Source organism: Copidosoma floridanum, unplaced genomic scaffold, assembly GCF_036245765.1.
Source record: "Copidosoma floridanum isolate Cflo_tuat_1 unplaced genomic scaffold, Cflo_Japanese_pri ptg000013l, whole genome shotgun sequence".
Classification (NCBI taxonomy): Eukaryota; Metazoa; Arthropoda; class Insecta; order Hymenoptera; family Encyrtidae; genus Copidosoma; species Copidosoma floridanum.
This window is the reverse complement of record NW_028321890.1, coordinates 34617197-34642404: the sequence shown is the minus strand read 5'-3', so window position 1 is coordinate 34642404 and position 25208 is coordinate 34617197. Positions and strand designations below refer to the sequence as shown.

Here is a 25208-nt window from a genome sequence, read left to right as displayed (position 1 = left end):
ACGAGCGAGGAATATACACGTACCTTTTATAACTATATGTAATGTGTATACACATATGTGTATGATCGACCCTCGATACCACGCGAATATTGAATTTCATCTGACCGCAAGCTCGCCGGATGTTTCCGAGCAACTGGATCGGCTCTAGCTATACACTATACACATGTAATTGGTGAAAAAAACATCCTGCTTATTCGACTTTTTCTTTCTTTTTTTTGTTCTCGTGTATACTCCATGGAAACATATCAAACTCACGCGAGACGCTGTAAATTAATTTCGCGAATTTCCTCGCAAGGATTTGCGAAATCCCGAAGCTCGAGTTCGTATAACCATCGGAAAGGAGAAAACCCCGCTCAAAGGGTTCGGAAAGGGCACGTGAAATAACGATAATAATCAACGTTTCGGCACATTGAGGTGAAATTTCAGTTAGCGAGCGTCAAGCTGCACGTGTATACGAGCGGGAGGGGAAAACTTCATTGACAGATAAACGCTATTACGCAGAAGTACGGGTACATACGCAGGAGGAAAGGGGACGTTCCGAAACTCGTTTACCGAGCTATTAAATTTACGAGCTTGCGTGCGCCGTCGTCTCTTGGATTTAATACGCTGTATTGCCACGCAGTCTGACGGCAAAGCGCCGACTTCTTACCGAACCGTTTCATCGGTTTGCATTTCAGTGTAGATGGTAATATGGTACCTGTGCTCGGTTGATGCTAAAAAAAAGGGGGGGATTTGATTTTAGCGTGGATAAATTACTGGCGAGTGCGCGGTAGGAAAAAGCTTTCTGTCATCGAAGGGTAAGTGTAACGGGGGATGAAAAAAAAAAAAAAAAAAAAAAAGTGTTCACGGGGTGCGGGGAAAAGTTTGGCATTGATATTTATGCGAGCTAGCTCTCAAACTTTCGGCGACCAAATTAAATGGGAAAGTGTGCACCTCTGGTCTGGATGTGGTATGGCTGCGCGAAAACTGGCACGAACTCGCGGGCAACTTTAATAAATCAAGCGTTGCCCGGGAATTATTTATTATACGCGGGCCGCGCTTCTCGTGTACCCCTCTTTTTTTTTTCTCTCGGGCAAACTGTGCGGGTGCAGCGCGTAAACGCGTTCTCCCTTCGTATCAATCCGCGCCAATATTACGCTCTGTTCGAATGTTTGATTAGTTCGTGCTTGTATTTTTTATTGGGAGGGACGGAGATTTTCAGTGAAAATCCACATGCAAAATGTAATCGTATGCCCATGTATATACGTACGATTTTCAATAACTTATGAATCGATGCAAGTTTCCTTCGGTTTTTTGTTATTTATTGAACCTATACTTAGGGTGCATCACCTTTTCAACGCGACAAAACAGATAAGGGTTGTAATGAACGACAATTTTTCGCCCCCTATGGATAATCCCCTTATCAGGAAAAGGGTCGTCGGAAAATATCCCTGAAAACACCATACCCATATAATTTCCGTACCTCCGAGTCGTCTCCCTCGAGGCAAAGGTTTACCCTATAATATTTATGTATAATATGCATAGAGAAACGTATTTATACGCGCACGCGACAACAACGCATTCAACTCGCTCCTAAAGAAACAATACGCAAACGCGAAGCTTCGCGCGAGGCACAACGTGCATACAAAATAAGAATTACGATAGGTCGTAACGCGAGAGCGCCGTCGCTTAACCGCATCCGTTCCTTTTGTTCCACCCTCCTCCTCGGGCGCTCTCGCTTTTTTTTCGGATATTAAAAAATCCGACGCGACCCCCTGCATCATCCGAGCGCTAGGAAAATTGGACAACCCCCCGGTTGATCGCTACCACACCACAGTCATCGTTCACGCTGCGGAATTCAATTTTCGCGAGGATTGCTCGCCAAAAGCGCTCGGGTTCCCGGCTCTTTTTTTCTCCTCTTTCCCGCATCTTATTTTACCACTCTTGGCCCCCTTTGCTCGCGAGGATGTACTGGTGCACATTTGGAGGGCTTTCGCGGGCGTGTTTTATTTTTAGTTGCATACGATTTCTTTTTTTTTTTTTTTTTCATGTAGAAGCACAATATATTTGAAACAAAATCACAAGCACTGTAAATGTGAAAAAAAAAAGGAAACCACAAATGAGGAGACGCGCGATATGTTATCGATGATGTACAAATGTATTTTCGCTCGTGAAATTCGTAAGGAGGAAAAAACCCCAAAAGTCCATTGAACCACATACGAGCGGGCTTTTTTGGCTTCGTGAGCGAAATATCACGTTTCAGCGCGCACGTGGTATTTTGCGGTCCAAGCCCCTCCGTGAGAAACGCACTCCAGTGCCCTACATTTTTGAGCGAGGGAAAAAAAAAAAAAAAAAAAAAAAAAAAAACCAACCAGGAGTTTCGAGTCGATCAAGGACGCTGGCCCGTAAATTTAAATGCTCCACCCGAAGACGGAAGAGGAGCAAAAGCTGTATAGATCGCGGGAACGCGCGTATGCACAAAAGGGTTGGTAAAAGACAAGAGGGGCCAGTGCGGCATTCCAAAAGAGCGAGAAAGACTACGCGGCTGGGGGTCGACTTTGCTGGGGGGGGGGAATGGCCTTCCCCGGAAAAACAGGTACCGGCCGAAGCCGACCCCAACGAATCTTCTCACAGTGGGGCCAAGGGGCCCGGGGAGAAACAGGTTCTGCGTTCCCTCCATCCCCGCGTCTTCTCTGCATCCCCGCCGTGGCAGACCCCCAGCGAACCGCGAGACTCGCCGATGGCCAATAGCCGCGGGGACCGAATTTCCGGGAAGCCGGCCCGGACCAATGGCCACTTTTGTTATTCTCTCGCGGATTGTCCGTTACCGATGCTGACCGTTCACTTGAGGGAGGGGGAAGGGAAGAATAAAAAAACACGGAACTAAGGGAGCACAGCTGCCCGCGCGACGAATCGGCCTACGCTGTACTTGTTGTCGTTAAGGTCCACGTATACATCCGTCCGTTGGCACGAGATTTGGACATTTTTCGAGGGAGTCGAGGTTACGATACCGATGCTTATGCTAATGCGCCACCGTTGTTTTATCATTCGTTTTCAGCGGCTCGTGTGGGAAAAATACACGCGTTTGATTCCTCGATACATCATTGCAGGTATGTTTTTCGCGCCTACACTGCTGACCTGTTTTTTTGCTGCACCGACCCCCCCCCCCCCCCTGAATCGTATAGGTTATGATCCATCTCCACCCCCTGTGCTCCCCTGCCTTGTAAATTACATCGCTCGGTGGGGCGCTGAAATTAAAAACAAATATTGACCGAAAAAAAAAAGGTAATATAATTAAAAACAAGGTGCCAATAACCGGAGGAGGTAAGCCTGCGTTTGCTTCGTTTTTCGGTTAAAATATTACGCTACGCGTGTAAATTCTCTCAGAGAGGCTGCCATAGCTCGATCCTCTTACCGAGGGGGGGATAGTACACACCCCCTTGTGCGCGCAAATTCAACATTAATTTCCATCCGGGGGGGATGTTCCGAGTGGCTCGAGCATCTCCTTCGTCCGTCGGAGGCGAACAAATGCCGCCTTGGAAAACTATAGAGACAGTTGTCCTTTGCTTCGACCTCATCCATATTTCTATTTATGTAAAGCACAAAGGACACTCCCCGCCCTCCCCCTCAAGTAAGAGCGTGTTTCTCTTGAAAGGGACAAAAGGCGGCGTCCCCCTCCCATCCTCGACTGATCTGAAAATCTAATGTGGACCGCTGTTCTTTCGTCCCATCCTTGCGCACAAATATACACATGCGTGTACTTACTTACGTATTAAGGGTGAGCGCGTACTCGCGTAAAGCGATTACAGCTCCGTATAAGTATATAAAAGGTCCCTCTTACGCGTAGTTGGTATTTTTTGGAATCAAAGTACAATCGGATTCCCAAAATGTTATTCTACAATTATTGCACTTTGATGCTTCTTTTCCAGCATCGTCCATTAGAACAGGGAAGCTCGGAAATGGACATCACAAAAGAGAGAGTATATACTGAGATGCGATTTATGTTAATATCGTGCACACGGTGCGATACCTCCTTTGTTTGGAAAAATCAATTTTTAATGGAGCACTCCGGTGGCCGACAAATCCATGAAATTCCTCGGAAATCTGGACCGCCCTCGTATACGCGTATATATACGTAATTCGGCCCTTTGTATAAGGTCGAGCTTCTATCTCAAACTCACTTCTGCCGATCCGGTAAGAGCGGCACCTATACACCATTCGTCGACGGGCAATGTCATTTTCTCCTTCGGCCCGATAGAGAAAGGAAGTTATAGCCCGTACTATTCAGGAGCACAAATGTATATTTATACACCCGGCGTTTGTTTGTATGTACATCAAGTATATATACGGGAGTTCTCGGCGTAGTTATTGCAAGAATCCAGCAAAGGCCATATAATTCGCGAGCGCGTCTATATTATATATATATATATACTTTATATGTACAGACTCGAGGGAGCCGAGCTACTGTCGCTCTATGAAAAGCATTTCATCTGTCTTTCTCTCTCGTCGTCAAACTCGCGAAATATGCACCCCCCCCCCTGTATTTCTCTCTCTGTATACTCGCGTTTCCCGGCAACTCTCCCTTCGATTCTCTCTCTCGCTGGACATTCTTTTCCGTCCGAATGCCTTGGCCACTCAGTGTTCCCGGAAACACGACACGCCTGGAATGTGTACTATACGTGTATGCATATACGATTTCTTTTGTCACATCAGCAACAAAGTACCTACTCTTTTTTCCAAATAGAAATGTTGCTGCTTTTTCTCCATGTCTCCAAAGCTATTCAACTTCTGCCTTAATTTTTGATACAGTAAGAGCTGCCAATTAAGCAACGCTAGTAGCGCAATTTGATCTACAAGGGGCAACCTCGCGATCTCCAATCGGATATCGGTATTCATTTTGGGTCCTGTGTTCCTTTCAGTAGCCGATCATAGATAGGGTAAACTATTGGCCTTGAGTGTTTCTAAGCCGGCCTTTCATACTTATGGAGACTGGAGGTCTCGGTATCGATCTCATGCAGAATTAATTAACCGATCGATCGGCAGATCGGGTTGAAAGGGACAGGAGTACGGTTTCATGTATAGTTTCCATATACTTGATGAAAATGTCAATCGGATTTTCGAGCAAGGTACATCAGACGATCGTGAAGAGTAGCGATCGATCGGTAGGGCCTGGGATAGAGAGCGAGTCGATGACGATTAAAATATTTTCTTTTTTTTTTTTTTTTTTTTAATCGCAAGAGCATCATTAGCTGTACGTGATTGTACGTAGGATACATCGTAATTACATATTTTTGCGATTGTGCCAATTATCATGAACAAAATACTTGAAAGTCGGATCGTTCGAGGTTTTTGTGATGTACTTATACAAAAACGGCACTAACGAATTTCGTGTATAGCTGTCCTTTCAAACACATCGGATGGGCACTCAAAAAGGGACGCTGAGTTGAAAGAGGAAAAAAAAATACGTACACATATATATTGTAAATCCGCTCACGGTCAGTCGAGTGTGTTTTATGTATTATACGCCGCTTGAAAGGGCCACGTGTATTATACGCGTATAGGTATACGTGTGCATGTACACGAGCAAGCAAAAACGAACGGGAGGAGGATCACACACTCGCCTTTCGTACAATATGACAGTAATAATGGAGCCCTGGAATCGAGGGGGAAAAGAGCTTTTCCTCGTTCTAGTGAAAGCTCGGAGCTTTATCCTTTTTCAAAACTGCTCATTGAACGACGGCCCGCTTACCGACTGCGTTCGCGAAAGACCCGGTGAAAGGGAGATTCGCAACGCTAATTGCCTCGAACTACTTCTTGTTACGCGAAAAGCTGGCTCTAGTGATGATGCCTCCTGTGCAACCCCCCCCCCCCTGACGCTGCTCCCTCTGTGCGGTGGTATATTATTTTCGTGGCGCTTATACGTTTGAAAAACAAAATATTTCTTTCAACTGCCGTGAGGTGGAACATTCGAACGAGAGCTCACACTTTGATTGAAAAATGCGTGCTTTGTTTCAGCCGTTGAAGGTTTAATTGACACTAAGACGACACTTTTTTGCAAAAATTTATTTCAAATTGCAAGCTTCCCTCGTGATTTTGATATCCCATATTATATTATTTACTAGTGATTTTCAAGTTTCAAAAAAAATTCCTAGTCTCAATTCAATGTGCACTTCATTAGAGGGGTGTATAATTAAATTGGACGAGTCGCATAATGACGGTCCAAATAAACGTACATAATAATTTGTCCAACGTATGAAAAAAATACCTGTTCCGTTCAACAGTCATACGTTAACACAAAAGCCAGGAAATCAATATCGAGCTTCGGTGCGAGTCATGTGATTCTCGTCAAAGTACATATCTCTTGCCCGCTTTCTTTCAGCAGCGCACGGACAAGCGAACAAAAACCAGCCCAAGAGACAGTGCGAGTGAAATGATTAGAAAAAGTAATCCACGCAGTGATCAAAACGCGGACAAAAAATTTTTCTCACTCCTCGTCGCGTTGCTCGGAAAAAACGGAAGAGAAAAAAAAAAAAAAAAAGGTAATTGGAGGCCGAGCGCCGGAGACAGCCTTGGCCTATTATCAGGAAGCTCTTCTCGCTCCGTTATTTCGCGCGAACGGTGTAATGTCGCACCCGGCTTTTATTGTTCTCTAGCGTGCTCTTTTTTTCTCAATATTCGGATAACCACAGGGTGGGCGCGGGAAATGAAAGGGGAGCACACGTACACGCGCAGCTGCAATTGCCGCACAACTGTTGAACGTAAACGGTGTAGTGACGCAAATTGCTTGACGAGCCGACTCTGCTGCTGCTCCGTGTGTGTGTCAGTTGCAGTGAAATTTCGCACGGATGCATCACTTTTTATATTTTCTTTTTTTTTTAATTATTTTAGTTTTGTAGTTTGAAAATTTTTCACTACGCTGTTCCCGACACGGTGGGCATTTGTCGGGTACTCTATAAACTTCGATCGGCGTTAAAGCGAAGACTGTGTGTGTGCCGTTGTACCGCGAGTGGAGCGAAATCGCTGGCCATTACCATTTAGAACGAAATCGAATTACGAAGATCGATGCGAACCATTACCGATTACGGTCGGTCAAAGGGCTCTTGCTCGGAAATTTATTCGAGTGTCGTTGTTTCCCCTGTACATGTACCCCCCTCTATGCAGCGCTCGAACGTAAATAAGCGAATGGACTTGCCTCTTGTTTCGCAAGTGTATAAATATCGACCCTCTGGATTTAGCTCCGCGAGCCAAGCTTTTTTTTCTTCTTTTTTGTTGATTTACTCATTTTGTTTTATTTCATACGTTTTTCACGTAGTTTTCTTTAAAACAAAGAGAGAGCCGTTTACTTGTTTTTTTTTTTTTTTTTTTTTTTTTTCCAGCGAATCTGTAACAAATATTTCCAATCGGTAAATACGAGGGATTCAGCGTTCATGGTTTTTCATAACATCCATCTGCAAAGGGTTTTGTTTTACTCTTAAACAAACATCTGTTCCCTTCGATAAATACGACAAAGGACGCAGGAGAAAAGACAAACAAAGAGCACCTGTAACGCAAAAAATTTGAAAAGTACCATTACCTACACGTATTTGTTTTCTCTCTGTCTTTAAAAAAAAATGTCGATAAAATACGTAACAATTTTCGACCAACAATAGAAGATCCCGTTAATAATCGTCAGTGAAAATTTTTTCTCATTTTAACTTTAAAATTCATAAAAATTAATTCCGGCTCAATGTTTGAACGTGATTGTTTAAACAGTATAATTACTCAACAGTTATTGTATTAATTAGACAATGAACGTAATCCTGTTGAGCTACTCGATGAAATTAAACGTGAAAAACGAAAATAATTTATTTTTTTTTTTTTTTAGCACCGAGACCATTCTACACTATAATGTAAAAAAAGGCTAATGGACTAGTTTGGCTCGCACAAATTTCGAATGGTCAAACGACGGGTGGAAGAAAAAAAAAAAAAAAAAAAAAAATGAAAAATCCCATCTCGCGCAGTTCGATCAAAAGTCCTCCTCGTACAGACAGTCCCGCAGCGTAATATCATCGGTCGAACGAGTTTAATTTAGCAGCCGGATTTTCTTTGCCTCGTCCTCTCTTTTTCCCCAGCCACCCCCCTGCTCTCCCCCGTATAATTATAATTCACGCGAGCGAACTGGCGCGGATATTAAAGCGCGGCGCTCTCTTTCGAATCGTCATACGTACACGCTCCGGGCAAGGGGCTACCTCGCGCTTTTTGTACACGTACGCGTGCGCTCTGGCTTTCACTAGAGAAGAGAATTGGTGGGAAATATCTCGCTGCTCCCGCGCTACGCGGGGTAGAATGTGATGCGTTCAAAGGCATATTTGATCGATCTCTCGTACGTGGGTGTATTGGGTACGGCCTTGCTGTGTAAGCTTGCACGCGTGTATATATAGACACCCAGGTTTGATTTCGAGACGATAAAAGTTCATTTGAGGGATGCGCTGAACATTGGCTGTTGCCAAGCGTTAACAAATTTTAACCGCATTTCGGTAGGTTGGATGCTTTTTCAAATACAAAAACAATACTTATACACGAGATCTTATACTTCGTGTCTTCAACGCCCACACATCATATTTGGTTTTTGCGATGTCAATGTTGTTTGCCACCCTGAATGCCGTGGAATTTTTCAACCCCGCTATTAAAACATTAGCGTTTACTCTCGACCAATTTGCCGTGAGCGAATGGCGGGATTTTTCATCATCGCAGTAAAAGTGGGGCTACAAAAGCTCGTAGGTATATATATGGTACAGAGGTGAGTTAGAGCGAAGGAAAATTGGGCAATCCAGTGGGAAGTGGGTCATGCCGAATCCCAGCGAGGGACACGCACGTATTTGGAGCGGACAACAGCGGAGGAAAAAAAAAAAAAGCCAAATAGCCAGCGCCGAAGCTCGCAACTCTTGAATTTCCGATTCGCCCCGAGGAGACGGTGCAAATTGAATTTTTTCTCTCACCGAACGCGACACTTGCCCTCCACACCACGCGTTCATACCAACAGGGATGGAGGGGGATGGGGGGCTACTATTAGATTTACCCTTTCGCACGCGAGGGTAACGAGTTTACGAGCGAGAGGGACCGAGCCTAGGATAGCCGGTTTATCTCCTTCGCTCCGTCTATTATCCGGCTTCGGGAGGAAAAAGTTCGTAATCTCGGGGAGATCAATCGTCCTCCTCGCGTACGCAACCCTCGAGCTTTTATTTCCACGGAGGGCATGGATTTTCATACCCCGGAAATTCTATTGCCTCCCCTTTTTGGCTACACCCTCCCTCTATATTTGCCCATCGCTTGCGTTTCTCCAATTTTTTTTTTTTTTTTTTTTTTTTTTTTTTCATCCATAGGGATTTTTTACACCGTTGGTTTTTCACCCAAACATTTTTCAGTGCTATTTGGGCGTTTATTAAAGTGCACCGCGGGTGTTTGCTTTGATTATAGTTTACGCACACGAGGAATTGGTTTGTGCACCGATGCTGTAACTTCGGTCGCATGCAGCTTTTGATAAAAAATTTTCGAACCGAATTTCCATGCACGGAAAACCTTACGGATGTAACGGAAGTATTTCAAACACCTCTGGGCTATTTAATTTGAAAAAAAGGGGGGGTGTACGATATTCGGAGGAGCGTTCGAAATACCGAGGGCTCACGAATCGTTGAAACGTTATCAAAATCCAAATAGTTGGGCGGAAATATCGGAAAGAATTTCGTTGGTAATGAACGGATGGTCCGGATTCCTGGCGCGCACCACATGATTCTCGCCCCGAAACTTATTCCATCCAGAGTCATATCTACACATGCGGGAAAATTATTCGAAAATCTGTTACACGTACGTAGTTATCCGATAAAATGTATCGCAGGAAGCGACTCTTGTCGATTAATATCGCGCGCGTATTTAGGTCAAGCTCTGCTAACGAGCGAAAAAAAAAAAAAAAGTCCAGTTTTAAAATTCCCAAAGTGTATACGTACGACACTCGTTGCGAAAAAAGTTGCTCGCATACATAGCCTCATCGAGTATCCGGTCGTAAGGGGGGAATCCTTTACAAACTGACCCGGAAATTCGTCGAAAGCATCCCTTTTGCGCCCAAGAGTATCCGGACTTGGCTTCTTTGCCAATGGTATCACCCCTGTCGACGCCTTTGGGAATGAAAATAAAAGTGCAAGGCAACAAAAAGCAAGCAGGACATCGGCAAACCCTTTTCCTTCCTGTTTACTTGACCACTGGCGGAGAGTGTACTCGTCGCAGGGGAGCTTCGGTGCGACCCCCCAGGAACCACCGCAAGATCCAGTTCTCCCTCTCGTGGACCGAAAATCTCATCGGCCTCCCTCCCCTCCCGTCACCACCGCGTTATTCTCCTTCTGTTTGGAAAAAAAGTCGAAACGAGAGAGAAAGAGAGAAAGGAAGATGGACCCAAGGGGTGGAGCGAATCGTCTCCTCGGACTCGCGTCGATCCCGGAGGCCTCAGTCGCCAAACGCCCGTCCAATATCGCAGTGATCTTTTAGCTCCAGAGCCTACCATCAGTGCCAACGATAAGGGTGGTGTTGCGCGAAATACATAACAACTCTCTGCCCGTGTGTGCATGTGTGTGTGACACCCGCGAGGTGCTCGGCTGGAAAAACAAAGCCAGCACAACCCACGATTCCAAAGCCAAAGCAACTCCTCCCTCCGCGTCGGGCAGGGTAATTGCCGGAGATCATTTTGCTAATTAACTCGGTCCAGCGCTAGTGGGTACCCATGCGCGTGTAATTATCGGCGCTCGAAATCGCCACCCCGTCCCTCCTTTTTTTTTTGTCCATTAAAGGGAAAAAAAAAAAAAAAAACATTTCCCTCCTTTTTGTTACATCCGCGCCCTCGTTCAACTTTTCCCCGTCACTTTTAGCCACGTGCTCTTTTTTTTTTTTTTTATTCGCAGCCGGTGCGAGTTGTTCTTTTAACCCTACGCCTCCACTTGTACGGCCCGCGCGAACCGCAAAGTTTTAACGAACGCGCCGAAGGGGACCCCCTCCTGTAGAACCGCGCGCGGCGGAAATTTCCGCGGTATCGCTCGTAAAAACAGCCCGGTTACAGCGTTAATTACTCTCCATTCGGCCGTGGTGAACCCAGAGTGGGGTTTTTTCCTTTTTTTTTTTTTTTTACTCCGTCTCGCCGACTTTTTTCGCTCCGTCGCTGTGGTCGCGCCTATTTTCCCTCGCGGTCGCATCACCCCCGCCTGCTTAGTTATCTCTGCTTGTCTGTGTTTTTGCGTGAGTACGTGCGTGCGTGTATGATCGAGGAGTCATAAGTAAGTAGCCGGTCGGGGGTCAAAGCTTCCGTGTTCCACGAGTCTCGAGCTATCTCCGTGTACTCGACGCGAGTGTGACATGGACGGATATAACGAGGCCTGGTATTACCAGCAGCACCAGCATTACCACAACCACCAGCAGCAACAGCAGTATCATCACCATCATCATGAGCAGCAACGTGGCCATCATCATCAGAATCACCATTACTCCCAGTATTATCCGCCGGATTATCTTTATCGATTCTCCCTACAGGTAATAATGTTATTTCTACTTTCCCTTGGCTCGTACGCGGGTTTACGCTTATTTCCTACACATTTTCCGTGTTTATACACGTCTATACACTACCTACAGATTTAATTTTACGTTTCGATGGCCGGGATTACAAAGAGCCCATCGACCCGCGGACGTAAGGTGCAGCGCTCGATATACGTCAATGAATCGACAGAGTAAAAATCCATTCAAACGAAACTCTCCCTCTGGCTCGGGGGAAAAAAAAAAAAACGAATCGCCTAAGGAAGCGTCGATCGGAGCCCAAAGTTCAGCTCGCGTCTACACCTATACACTGCATTTGTATACCTCGACAGCTGTACCTAGTGTTAAACTTCACGTACTGCAGGGCAAAAAAAGAAAAATGAATGAAACGAGCAACGTGTACAGAGCGATGGAGCGCGAGCTCTTGGCCATACACTCCCATTGTCGGAAAATCGTCCGACGGAAGAGAGGAAGGGAGCGGGGAGAAACTCTCGGCGTGAAAAACAAAAGTCGGAGGCGAGCTCATTACGACCAACGTATTGGAAATAACGGGGATGGGAGTTATATACATGTACACGTTGGGCAATCGTTGTATTGTCGTACCGGTAATTACACCGCGTCATATAATAATGGCCCGATAAAGAGGAAGGGAGGAAAATACATTTCGCAGTCGCGCACAGTTATGTGTACGTACATACAAGTGTGGCGGGTTGGAGGGGATGGGAGGATGATGATGAAAAGCCGGGGAAGCAAACAAGAACGCGCGGGCTAAACAGCAATAGTAATTCGTTCATCGACAAAGGCTTTTCCGCGGGACAATGAGGAGGTTGCCCCCCCCCCTTCCAATCCTGCCTCTCTTCTTGTTTTCATCCTCCGATCTCTGTGTATGTATATATACATGGGGAGGGGGTGGGAGGTTGTGAGTGCACCTCCAAGTCACAAGCCGCTTTATTTATATCGAGCGCCGAATGGACTCGGCTCGCTGACAACAATCGCCCCGACGACTAGCGTAGCCCGCTCTCCCCTATACTCGACACAATGCTATACTCTCTATTTTCTCCCGCGATAGCTGAGTTTCAGCTCCACTGCTATGTACGTGAGTGTAGAGGAACGGGGGGAGGAAGTGCGGAATCCGCCGATGACATTAGTTTACCTTTGTTGGCCTTTTAATAGCATCGCGGCCATTCTACGCTCTCTTTTTATTCCCATCTCGTTGTGCCCTGAGTAAACCTCTCTCCCTCTTTCCGCTTGTATTTGTGCAAGTACGTAAAGGAAGCCGGAGATGCTGCTCCTCTTTCATTCTTCCTTTTCTTCCTTTCGTCCAATTTTCTTGGCTCTCTATTGATGTCTTTTACGACGGATTTGAAAGCAGCGGCGTTTTTTGCGAACAATTAGTTAAGGCTCGTACGGAGTCATTCTCGTCATCTTTTTGTCTTCTTTAATTTATTTTATTTTACGTTTTTTCCTTCCCTAAAGTACCAACTAATTGTACTAAAGTTTGCCATTTGAGTCCATTTTGATGAATACTTTGGTCGAATGGTATTAAAATAATCCTTGCATTCGTCACAACTATTGCTATTACTGTTTGAGCGTAGTACAAAAGGGAGTTTTTTTTTAACGCGCCAAAGTACACCTTTTCCACCACAAATGGCACGTATGTTAAGGCCACTGGACTTGTAATTGCGGTGGCAAGAAATAGACATCCCTCAATTGAAATTGAGGACCCCTTTACGGGTACATCAAAACCGAGCTGGACCCCTTCGACCATTAAAACAGCGAGTTTCAATTTAACGCGTCACTTTCAAATTTAATAACGCCATCTTCAAAACCTACACGTACACATATATCCTGTATCAACGAAAACCACCGAAGCACACTCGCACGCGTGGATACAAACAAACCATCTTCCTTTACCACCTCATTTTCACCCTCCACATATATGTGTACAATATCATGTGGTCCAAAAGATACATATACACACACGCTTTGCCAAGGATATAATACAGTATATTTACAGAGTATAAGGGCCGGCAGTGCACGTTTAAGGTAAAAGCGCGGAGCTTCTGCGGCAGGCGTAGCGCTCCCCCCCCCCCCCTCTCTCCCACTTTGCGTCAAGTAATTAGACACGTCCTCGACTTTACACGGCTGCTGGACGCGAAACTCTGCACTTTGTGCACGTACGTTCCGGCCACTGCGTATTATAAGGAGAGGCGGGTGTAGGTGACGTGCCTCCGGCCGACCGAGTACGTGCGAGTGTACTCCCCAGGTGTGGCTCCCCCCAGTAGAATATATATATGTATGTAACTTGCGGACTTTGGTCGGAGTCGTCGCTCATGGGTCCGGAAAACGCCTAGTCGGCAGCAGACGTGCCTAGCTTCGCGGATCGTCGGATTGTTTTTTTTTTTTTTTTTTTTTTTCTTCTTTTCTATCTCTCCTCACTGCCAACTGTTGGTGCCTAGTTGGGGGAAAAAAAAAAAAATGGGTAAAAATACCATCCTGACGTAATAATCATCCCGCAGCGTCGCCTACGCGCGAGGATTACCGTGTACACGCCCGAAAAGATGAAACGCGGGCGCGCTTCCAGAGCCCGAGGGGCGAGCCTGACACCCCTTGCTTTCAACCCTAGTGAGAATCCCTCCCCCTATCCGCTCTCCATCGCCCCAAAATAACACCTTTGGACTGTATATATGTTCGAGGGAGCTCCACGAGGCGCGAGATGTCTTCGTTTCCCCCCCCTCCCCAAAGACACGGGCGTTCATGTTCGCGTAACTGGCAGGTACATAATTACCGACAGGCAAACTCTCCTGCTTCCCCTTTGTTGTCTCCGTCCGTACCCCGTGTCGCTTTTGTATATATATGCGCGATTGTCGCTTATTTTGTGTATAACAAAAGTCGCTCTGTTTGTTTTTTGATAAATCTGTACGCTGGTGTTGAAGTCTCATGTCTTTGATGAAGTTGCTTTAACCGTGTGGGGTTTTTCCTTTTTGTTGTCCAATAACCTTAATCAACCCCAGTACATGTGTATCCCACATAAACGTCCGACGATATTCATAAAAATTTCCGAGTTGTAATCCCCCCCCTCCCTCCTCTCTTATACTTACCCAAGGATCACGCTAATTGTGTCCCTGGCGCGAGCTGTAAGGGTATACACATTCGCCGCGATCCTAAATTCCTCCCGTTCTCCGGTATATCAGTATACAGCTACAGGTTATATGTATGTATACAATAACCCAGCCGGCGCGCTCTTATACGAGAATACCCCGTACCTACCTATGTATGGATAATACCTACCTCGCTCTCTTGCCGCTCGTCTCGAGGAATTTGTTATAAGCGTTTTCCTCCCCCGCTCCCTCCGCCGTTCGGCTCCCTTGGTAACTCATTAAACGGGATCTTGATTAATTATCGGGGGGGGGGGGGCGCTTTTCCCCGACGATAGTGACCATCGCTGCGGAACAAGTGCACAACGTGCAAGTATAATATACCTACCAATGAAAGAGCGAATTGGAGAACACGTCCGCGATCATATACTTTGGTTTTCGTATAGTTGTCGGTGTAGGTTTTTATCGTTTCCGTCTGATGTGCTGAATGATCCTTTCCCAAAACCATCGGATACTTTGATACGGACGAGGGGCGAAAGGAAACTCAAGTACCAAAGCACTTTTGACGAGCGGTGGATATATGGGAGTATATTTCTTGGTGTACACTTAAAAATCAAGCGCCTCGTCAACTCCAACATGAAACACAAACTAACTTGGAGTCAAAAATGGGGGGGGGAAAAAGAAGACAAAAAAATATATATATATTCTTGCATAGCCCTCTGTTTAGCATACACAGTCCTCCCGGACCCACGCTTCTTCTTCCTCCCCCTCGTACTTTCAGCCATAGCATCCGTAGTCAAATCCTCCGACGACTCAATAAACGCGTAAGCGGAGTATAGCCTACCTGTCCCGCACGACACGCTGGGGAACACGTTATACGGTCCATGCAGGGGGACTCTTGTAATCCAATGCACCCGTGCAAGAAACATCAGGACCAGAAGGGGGGGGGGTGAACGAGTTGGCTCTATCGCTGTCCTGGGAGTCCTTAAAACGCACCCCCCCCCTCCCCTGAAAGCTGCAGCGGGCCTTCGATAAAGCTCCACGCGCCCTGGCAATTGTAAACTGTGAATTAAGCCGATGTGTATATACACGCGCCTCGCGGGGGGTGGACACTGGGGGAGGGGGGGAAAAAAAAAAAAGAAAAGAAAAAATGGTGGAGACTCGATTTCACGCGTACCGAGTTTGGTGCGTGGTAAGGGAAAATCGAATCGTCACGCCGGGCTGGGTCCTTCGGAGATCGGTCGTCCGTATCGAGACTACGGGGTTTTTAATCCAAAGGTCCGTTCCGATGACTTTCACGATATATATCTCTCTCTAAAAATTGTTTACCTCCTGCCGGCTCCCCTCTGTACGAATAACAGATACGGTTGACAATCAACGGACAGGTCGCCCAAAAAAACTTGTCAACTTCGAACCGAGCGCAAAGAGAAGAGAAAAATCCTTCTCTGGTGAGTTTGGGAAACAAGTAACTTTTGTCCCCTTGTTTCAGCCCAACTCGGAGATGCTTTTGATTTGGCTATATGTGCAAAAAGACCCTGTAGCGCGTCTTACGTTCCTCGATTTTTACGAGCATCCGTACCCGTCTATACGTACATCCTGCCAGTTGGTCCTTCCTCCTTCCCGAGAACGGGGCAAGCACCGTATCCGTAAAACAAACACAGAGGGGGAGAGGGAGGTGGGACGTAAGGTGGGTCGCTTTCCTCGCAGCTCGTTATGGAGCCTCGTAGAGCTCGTATATACACACAGCCAGCGACTCGAAGGAGCTCCCGTAAATTGGCAGGGATAATGACATTGCGAATAACGCTTCGTGCTACCGTGTGTATATACATATACATACATATATATATAGCATGTATACCATCCTTGGGTGCTTCGAGTAGCTGAACCAGGTGAAGGAAGCTCCCTGTGCGAGGCGAGCAAACGAGGCCCGGCGTGAGTTTCGTTTAATGTTATACACATACCTATACACATGTACAGCGGCACAGCTATACATGACTGCACAGGGGAAGAGGAGAGAAGTGACGCTTGTGCGATGCACTGCCCCTTGTATAACATTCAGTTATGCAATATAAGTATGCGCGCGTGGATGTTTTGCACGTTAGCAGCGACGCGTATGGTTACGGGGTTGGAAAATTGCTTGGGTATGACTCGATTTTTTTGTTTTTTTTTTTGGCTGGAGGAAAAAAGTTACTCGAATATAGTGTTGGTGATTCCACGCGTATACTCGTTTTTCTCGTACCGGGGGATAATAATGGTTTGAGCGAAAAATCACGCAATCGCTAAGAGGTTCAAGGAAACTTGACTACTGTTGTACCTATTCAAAAATACACGATATTTAATATTTTAAAATGCGATGTGCTTAGACGCGATTGTCAAAAAGCGAGCCAAATCTTGATCACCATCTCGTTCGAGCGGGTTGTAAATATGTTCTCAGAGGCACACGAATACAGTACCCAAAATCCAAACAAACGCTCGTTCGCGTTGCCGTCGCGACCTCGTCAAGCAAGACAAGGTTGGCTTTATGTATAGGTACACCCAGACTCCGTGCATTCAAAGTCGTGAAGCAACAAGGAAATACAAGCAGAGAAAGAAGGAAAACGCTGGTACAACAGTTGCCGTGCAATTAGTACAATTGTCAGGGAAAACGAAGGAGCAAAGGAATCGAGCATCAGAGAGAGAAAGAGAGAGAGAAACTATATTTTCGTCCTCTGCATCCATAGCGGAGCGTCTTCTCCCTCGGCCGAACACCTTCGTCCGACGCGATGCTTTCGAGGAGTAATCAGTAAAGCGTATAGATCCACCCCGCCATGGACGCGTTTGATATATACACGGAAGGTGCACTAGTTCTCTCTCTCTCTCTCTCTATCTGTTCTGTGTGCACAATAACACCGTTGTCGGGGGGGGGGGCAGGGGGTGGCGTCGCACTAACGACTCGCTATTGAAATGTTTCGCCGGGTGACCATTGCGATAAGAAGAAGAACGAGGGTCGTAACAAGCTCTGTTATTATTATTATTAATGAAATTTTTTTGCTCTTCTTGGGTGTACAAATATAGCTCAAGGTTACCTTTTAGCGCGGGATATGAAACAAAAAAAGTGGACAATGTCATTGAAACCCATGAGTGATTAACGATAACTTAATCTTTACCGAACGAGTATATAACAAGGACTTATACACGCGTACACGCGATAATACGACTAGCCGTATCTTCGTGTATACAGACTCGGCGATTTCGAGTGCAAGTCCAACAAGGAGACGACCTAGTATAATAGTACCTATACGTATACATGTACAGCGGAGCAAGGGATGAATTCTGTTCTCTTCCTCTGCCAAAAGTTTCGCCACTCGAATCGGGAGAGCTGATAAATGGATGGGAGGTCCATACTCCTTCAAACACGATTATTCCAATACCATTGAGATTTCGTAGTGTGGGTAATGAACGAGTTTTGAGGTAGGAAAAAAAAAAATGATTTCACAAGGTCCACTGACACGCTGGTCGAAGGGTGATCCTTCAAAGCATCCCTGAATAATCGCGCGGGAAGTGAAAAGCAACTTCCAGGGCAGATGCATGTTGTCCTCCGAAGAAACATCGTAAACTGCTGATGGCGATTGCTCGCAGAGGTTCCCCGTAATAGCCCCGAGAATTCATCCTGTATCCGGCGACTCGGCCGTAGAGTATAGGAAGAGAAGTCGAGGAGGGAAATTCACAGCGTGGCGCGACAATACACAATTATGTTATACGCGAGCAAAGAGCAAGCACCCACATACATGCATATTATGTATAGTTACCGCTGTCGTCGACACACGTACACACGTCTACGAGACGATGTAGCGCCGACGTCTTTGTCGGGGAACATAATGGGGAGGACACGTATAGGTAATACGAAGGGGGACAGCTATATACGACCCCACTACGATTACACTGAGAGAGGACGACTCGAAGACAATACAATTATTCGCAATTACCGCCCCACGGCCCCGCGGAATTATCCCATTCTGTTACCCATTACTCCGAGGACTGTGTATACCCCTCCCGCCCCCCCCCCCCGGTTGAAAACCAGACTCCCCCGTCACTTCCTCCCTCACGGAAGACCAGCTGACATTACCGGCGTCTAACTCTCCCTCTGCGTAAGTACAACGCGCTTTTCTTACTCCTTCGCGTCGTTCAAAGCCAAATGTGACAGTCATCTTCGTCAGTTGCGCATTGTCTGGTGTACATATGTATAGATACCTATACAGCTCTTTGGCTGAGCTATTGCGGCTTTGTCGAGCTACCAGAGGGTAACTCGATTCTCGAGTTGGTTTACTCCTTTTTTTGCTTTTTGATCCAGTAGGAGGAGACGGCAAAACCAGATAATTGGTTGACAGTTGGAAATAGTCAGGGACTTTGTGTTCGAGACAAAGATAAAAATTCAATTATGTCAATGACCAATGATTTGGAGGTAAAATGTGTAGAATGTCTTTGAACGGAGACCATCAATTTTTTTTTTTTTTTTTTTTTTTTTTTTGCAACAAATAACTTTGAGAAATAGAAAAATTGATGCCACGGGATGTGCAAACCCTTCAAGTGAGCTTGATACCTCGAAATTCGAGGAATTTTGCCAAAGATCGATCGATCGATGGTATAGTCATTATAATCTCGCCGAGCGAGGAGGAAAAAAACCAGAGTCCTCGAATCTAGTGGTTGCCCGCATTCACGGATAATTTATTTTCCCCTCCGAACGCTGTACTTACCTACTTCGCTCGCGCGATAAAACCAGCTGACGCAGCTGGTGGCCCCTGAAGAAGACAAGGGGCTATACGCGGGAACTCTGCACGAGGAAGTAAGAGATTGGAGACTCGTGGTTTATCGCATTAGAGCTGTAGCTGGTGGTGGTGGTGGTGGTGAACGCGGGAAAAGTCACTCTATATATGTACGTACTCGATTACGGATGTGTACCTATATACCCACCCCGAGAGTTTACTCGTTAAAAGCACGCTGTTGATGATTTCGAAGTAGATGGATCGAGTTTATAATTTTACCTCTTTTGTTTTATTTTTTTATTTTTTTATTTTTTTTCATAAATTGCACGCATTACTGCAAACGAAAATTCTTCACGACAAATTGCATTAGTGTAGCAAGTGAAAAAAAAAAAAAAAAAAAAGATTTAGAGTTGCCAACAATTATTTTGACGAAACAAAATGTCCTTTGTTTTATTACGTGCACCGTAATTTTAAGGGTATGCGTATACACTGAAATTAAACAAAGCATTTTACAGAGGGTACAACGAAATATGCAGAGCGTAATTTAATATCACGCGACAAGAGGAGTGGGTGGGTGTAATATAAAAAATAATTTAATGACACTCGCCGGGAGGACGAGCTAAAATTATTTCAGAACAGACGTGAGAGCTACAAAACAATGCGGAGGGACATTGAAACGGGACAGCATTGAAATAAAAAGGAGGAGGGGGGAAAAAAAAGTACGAGTTCCGTAGCGGTGAATTCTCAACGTCGCGAGGGCTAATGTAACAAAGGGAGCCAGCTCGGAACTTGATTACGCTCGGTCGCTTCGGTCTTAGGTTAGTATATATATATAATATGTACCTACCAATGTGGAGGGCAACAGCAAAGGCAGCCTAAGGGTATGGTATACATATGTATACGTGTATGTATCACCTCGGTTCGACGCGCAATTTATGTGTACATGTATATACAACGGAGGACTCGAAAGAAAGGGATCTGCCTCCCTTTTCGCGCATTTTCCACACTTTCTTTCTTTTATTTCCTTCTCTCTCATTCTTTCGCTTTCCTTGATTTCAGCTTCAAATAAATTCCCCTAATGAACGAGCGTCGAGTTCTTTTTGTTTGTTTTTTTTGTTTTTTTTTTCGTCAGCTCAGCCTCCCCTTCCTCTGCAATAAATGAAAAAAAGCTGGATTAATTAACAGATTTTTGCTTTCCCCATAGGCGTGTAAAATAATCTCCGAAATTTCGGAATTCGCTCGGTGGGTGTGCTTACATTCGAGTTTAAAATTAATTTTTGGTCGATGAAAAAAAAAAAACATGTCTGCCAAAAAGTTGTAATTAAATTTCCCAGGGGGTAAAAAGTTTGCAAAAACCACTCGAAACGACGCGATGATTTCCTCTTCGAAATTATCATCGGAGCGCAGTGCACTCGTCCACGACTCGAACCGTTCGGTTCAGCAGAATTTCCAACAAAGCGCGCGAGGAAAGCTGTCGTCAGCTCGCCTCTCGATAAATTAGAGAGCATGCCTGGCAATCGGCTCTAGTTTACTCAGAGATGCGGCGAGCAACGGCAGGGAGGAGGAAGAAAAAGAGTTTTCAAAAAAGCAAGGATGGCTGGCATAGAGGGATCGGAGGGGGGGGGGGGCGGGGCGCGAGGGCTTCAAATATTCACCTGTAATCCCTGTCGAGCCCTTAATCCTCGGAGCTAAGTCGCGCTCCAGCCAGGTCCCTCGAGCCTTCTTTACTTGCCCGAAAATCGGACCGAGAGCGTCCCCCCCCATGTATATTATATACATACACCGTGCTATTGTTGAAAACAGGACTCTTGGAGTTTCGCGCCATTTATCTAGCTGAACGCTAGCCCCAACCAAGTGCCGCTGCGAAACTTCCCGGTGAGAAATTAAATTTTTTTTTTCCCCACTCTCCCATCCGACAACTCGCGGAGTTGTTTCTTTCGAATCGGACGGCGCTTAGAGGATAATCCCACCTGTTCCGGGAAAAGCTTGAGAGGAAATTTATTTCGCTGATTAAAAAATCAAGGGCTGACGCGCTACGTTTTGCCTTCGAATTTTTGCAGTAAACAAAAAAAGAAAAAACAAATGAAAACATCAGTCTCTTCATGAGCATGATATTTAAAAAAAAAAAAAAAAAACTAGTTTCTCCTTTGCCCTATCTTCTCCCTCGTAGCGAGAATCCACCAAAAATTCCAGCCGATTAAATTTACATTCGTCGGGCTAAGCCCCCCACTCGGCGAATAAATCCTCGGAGCTCGAAACAAAATTCCCCGCCGACTCGACAGCACCGCGCTGTATACGATCCTTCCTCCGTAGCGAGAGAAAACACGGCACGGCCGAAACTCGCGCGACCGAGTGTTCGACGAGCTGTAATTTTTGGGAAAATTTTCCACTTTGCGAGCAAGTACAGCACCCCGAGAGCCGAGAGTCAAAAGTCCAGCGGGGCAGAAGAAGCACTGCGCCATACTTCTTGGCTGCAGAAAATTGTAAGTTTCCCAGAGCAATCGTGCTCGTGTCCTTATCGAGGGCTTCGTTTGCGTATTCCGTGCGCGCTCGAGTGTACAACCGGGACGATCGCAAAACTATATGGTGATGTGTGAGCTCGGCAAGTTATGTCTGACATGGCTTCCTAATTCAATCATACGCGCGCCAGCGAGGGTCCCTCCGTCTATCTTCCTTGTAATAGTGCCCAACTAAGGAAGGGGAAGAGCCCTTCTTGTTGTCCCTATACGCGTGTATGACCTTCCCTGTGTGGCGACTCCCTTCGGCTAATCCAACTTGTTTTCTTGCTCTCGTTTGTTGATTGTCGACCGGACGCCGTGTGTGCTCAATTCATGTAGAAATCGACCTTTACACCGATGGAATGTTTTTTTTTTTTTAATTTTTTAAATATATTGGTATACACGTTTGTGAGTTAAGTAATTTCTAGTTCTTTGCTCGAGCCACGTGGTACGTTGAGGAATAAGCTCGAAAGAGAAGGAGAGAACAAGCTTGTGTACATCCAATGGCTTTTCTTACCCTCCACTTGTCGGTCCGATTGTCATCCCGCGATGCTGTCCACATGGAAAGCCGGTACGAGAGAAAGGGTCGAGGAGATGGATATTTATGAAATCCCCTCGGTAAATTCACCTACCCGTCCACCATGTACAAGACTGAAATCATATCCTTTTTTTTTTCATCCCGCGTCACCGTTGATCGCCATGGCGCGAAGATGTACCCGGATACATGAACGTGGAGTCCTTGCGACTGTGATCTGGCAACGACCTCGGTCCACTTACCACAGCGAGGCCCCCACCGGTGTATATATGTACAGCCGGGTATCCTCTTTCGGCCAGAAATCCTCGCGATCGCTGTGATCCCCGAGGCCGCACAGCCAAACGATAACTATACACACCCTATTTAACGCGTTCTTCCTATATGCACGGCTAATCCCGCGCCTCGCGCCCGTAAGTCCCCTGGGGAGGGGCTTAGGGGAGTTTAATTTAAAACCGGTAGGCGAAAATCGGCTCGATTCCCTCTCCCGCCTCTCGATCTTTCCAGCGGAGGATTATACCTCGGGCAGTATTCCGTATACTATACGCATCGCGTGGGCTTTTGTTCGCTTTCGCGAGAGCCTAGGTTGTATACGCACCTGCAGCTGGGCGATGAAGCGCGGGTAGGGATTCTTCCGCGGGCAAGCCTATAGAGGAGTCGAAAACGGGAGATCGGTGTAATACCACGTAGTGCATGGCTGTTAATGCGCGTCAATCCTACTGGTAGCAAACACATATATATATGAAAAACTGTACGAGCAATGATACCCGCATGAGCCATTACCGATCACATACCGATCTTTCTTTCGGATAGAGAGAGAGGAGAAAACCGTAGATGATGCCCGCTTCAGCGTAATTGCACAAGTAATGCGAGGTAATCGCACAGCGCATCCTCGATCCGTATAGCCAACAGATATTACGTGCCCGGGGGTACATTACATACGCGCCGCGGGTGCGTGTCAAAGTTTTGCCCCTAAGCTGAGTCAAGTTCGCGCCAAGAGCCTTCCCTTGTACGCGCTCTACATACACACACCAGACACTCGCGAGAAATTTCGACTACGAAGTGGCTGGGGGTGTACGTATCGTTATCATCACCGCTCTTGTCTTTTCGCAAAGTTGGCGGAGGTGTTCTATATATATATATACATAATATTCGTAGAGTTTCTTCGATGGGTTGCGCGAGACGTGACGCCCGTAGTATGTAATATTATAGGTCTAACGATGGAAACGTGCTCGCTCCGACAAGCTCTTTGAGCGCTACTCTTCTTACGTGCGTGCACCTCGATTCGAATTCGAATACCTGCGCTCGCGTGCGCATATGCATACTTATTATACATATTGTAAGTTTTTACTTGCTAGTGCTCAACGTGATGGTGTGCACACGTTTAATCGTCCGATCCGATTATTTTGCAACGTGAAAAGAAACGTTGTTTATGATGATAATGCAATTGTGTCGTCGAGGGTTGTATACGACGGAGCATCGCGAAGAAACAAGGGGGTGAATCCTTTTAAAATTAAAATACCCGTAGGTAATGAAAACCAGGTGGTTCGTTGTACAATATGAGGTACGGATGCAGAAAAAGCGCAGTTATGTCTTCGTAGGTCATAATATTGTGCTCGCAGCCGAAATACAAGGACAAAACCTCCTCGGTTTTAATGGAGCAAAGAAAACGGGGATCCTCAAAGTGCCCCTACCCCCCCCCCCCCCTAGTTTTTCCTCGGATCTCTTTTAATTAACACGGGAGCAGGTCTTCCGTCGCCTCCCTTGTACTCGTGTATTATATATAATACACTTTGGCCTCTTGCGCGCTCATTGTTCGCGTTTTTCCGCTTCATTCGTCGTATTCGAAGCTTTCCTCGTCGAAGCCCTCCGCCTCTCATCTCTAACCGGCTGTGCCCCGTACCGGAGGAAAAGAGCTTACGTACGCGCAGACAATGCAGTTCCAGACGAGTCTTTGTCTTTGAGAGTCCCCATGTTCCTCCGCGCTTTGTTATTATTAGTATCATTAATTGTCTCTGTTCCTACTTTTTTTTTTCAACGATAAATGTGTATGGCCTTTTTTCACTCCTCCACCTTAATGACATTTAGCTCTTCCAGCCAACTCTTTGCACCGGATGAAGAGTACCGTAAATGTATAGGCTACAAAAAAAAAAAAAAAAAAAAAAAAAATGAAATAATCAAGTCTCGGTGGCGTTTGTTTTTCGTTCCAGCAGCAGCAGACCCAACAGCAGGCCCAACAGCTTCCCCAACAGCAGCAGCAATCGGCGCAACTGCAGCCCCAACAGCAGCAATCGGCACAGGCGAACTCGCCCGGAAGCGGTAATAATGCCGGGAAGATCGTCGTCGTCGGTGGTAGTCTGTCACCGAGCAGTTCGCCCGGTCTCGTACCGGCCTCCGGTAAACCACCCGTCGAGCCGAAGCCCGTCGAGTGCAACCTGTGCCACCGGAAATTCAAAAACATCCCCGCCCTCAACGGCCACATGAGACTGCACGGGGGTTACTTCAAAAAGGTACGTCCCGGCCATTTGGAATATGTTTTTATTTCCTCTTTTCGGTAGGTTTACCTATAGTTGGAATAAATATAAATAGCACTTCTGCCTGGACCTTTAAGAACCCACAAAAATAATCAACGTCACGTGGTTGTGACGCAGCAGTCGTGTCTCGTATATGCCAAACTTAAATTTTTTTTCACTCGTCTCTTGTACGTCGATTCAAAGAGCATATTTGCACTCTGGATGACAAGCTGGTATCTCCAGTCAAATAACGAGTACATGCTATATACCTTTGTGAGCGAGTAAATGTTACTCGC

The 25208-nt window shown here is 46.1% G+C and overlaps 1 protein-coding gene across 1 annotated transcript in view; it reads left to right on the top strand.

The window, feature by feature from the left end:
* Nucleotides 1-25208, top strand: part of LOC106646732 (uncharacterized) — a 170882-nt gene that overhangs the window by 128819 nt on the left and 16855 nt on the right. The window contains exon 10 of the mRNA XM_089590839.1: nucleotides 24652-24909. Coding sequence (XP_089446965.1) covers nucleotides 24652-24909 — 258 coding nt within the window. The remainder of the gene's footprint in view (nucleotides 1-24651; nucleotides 24910-25208) is intronic.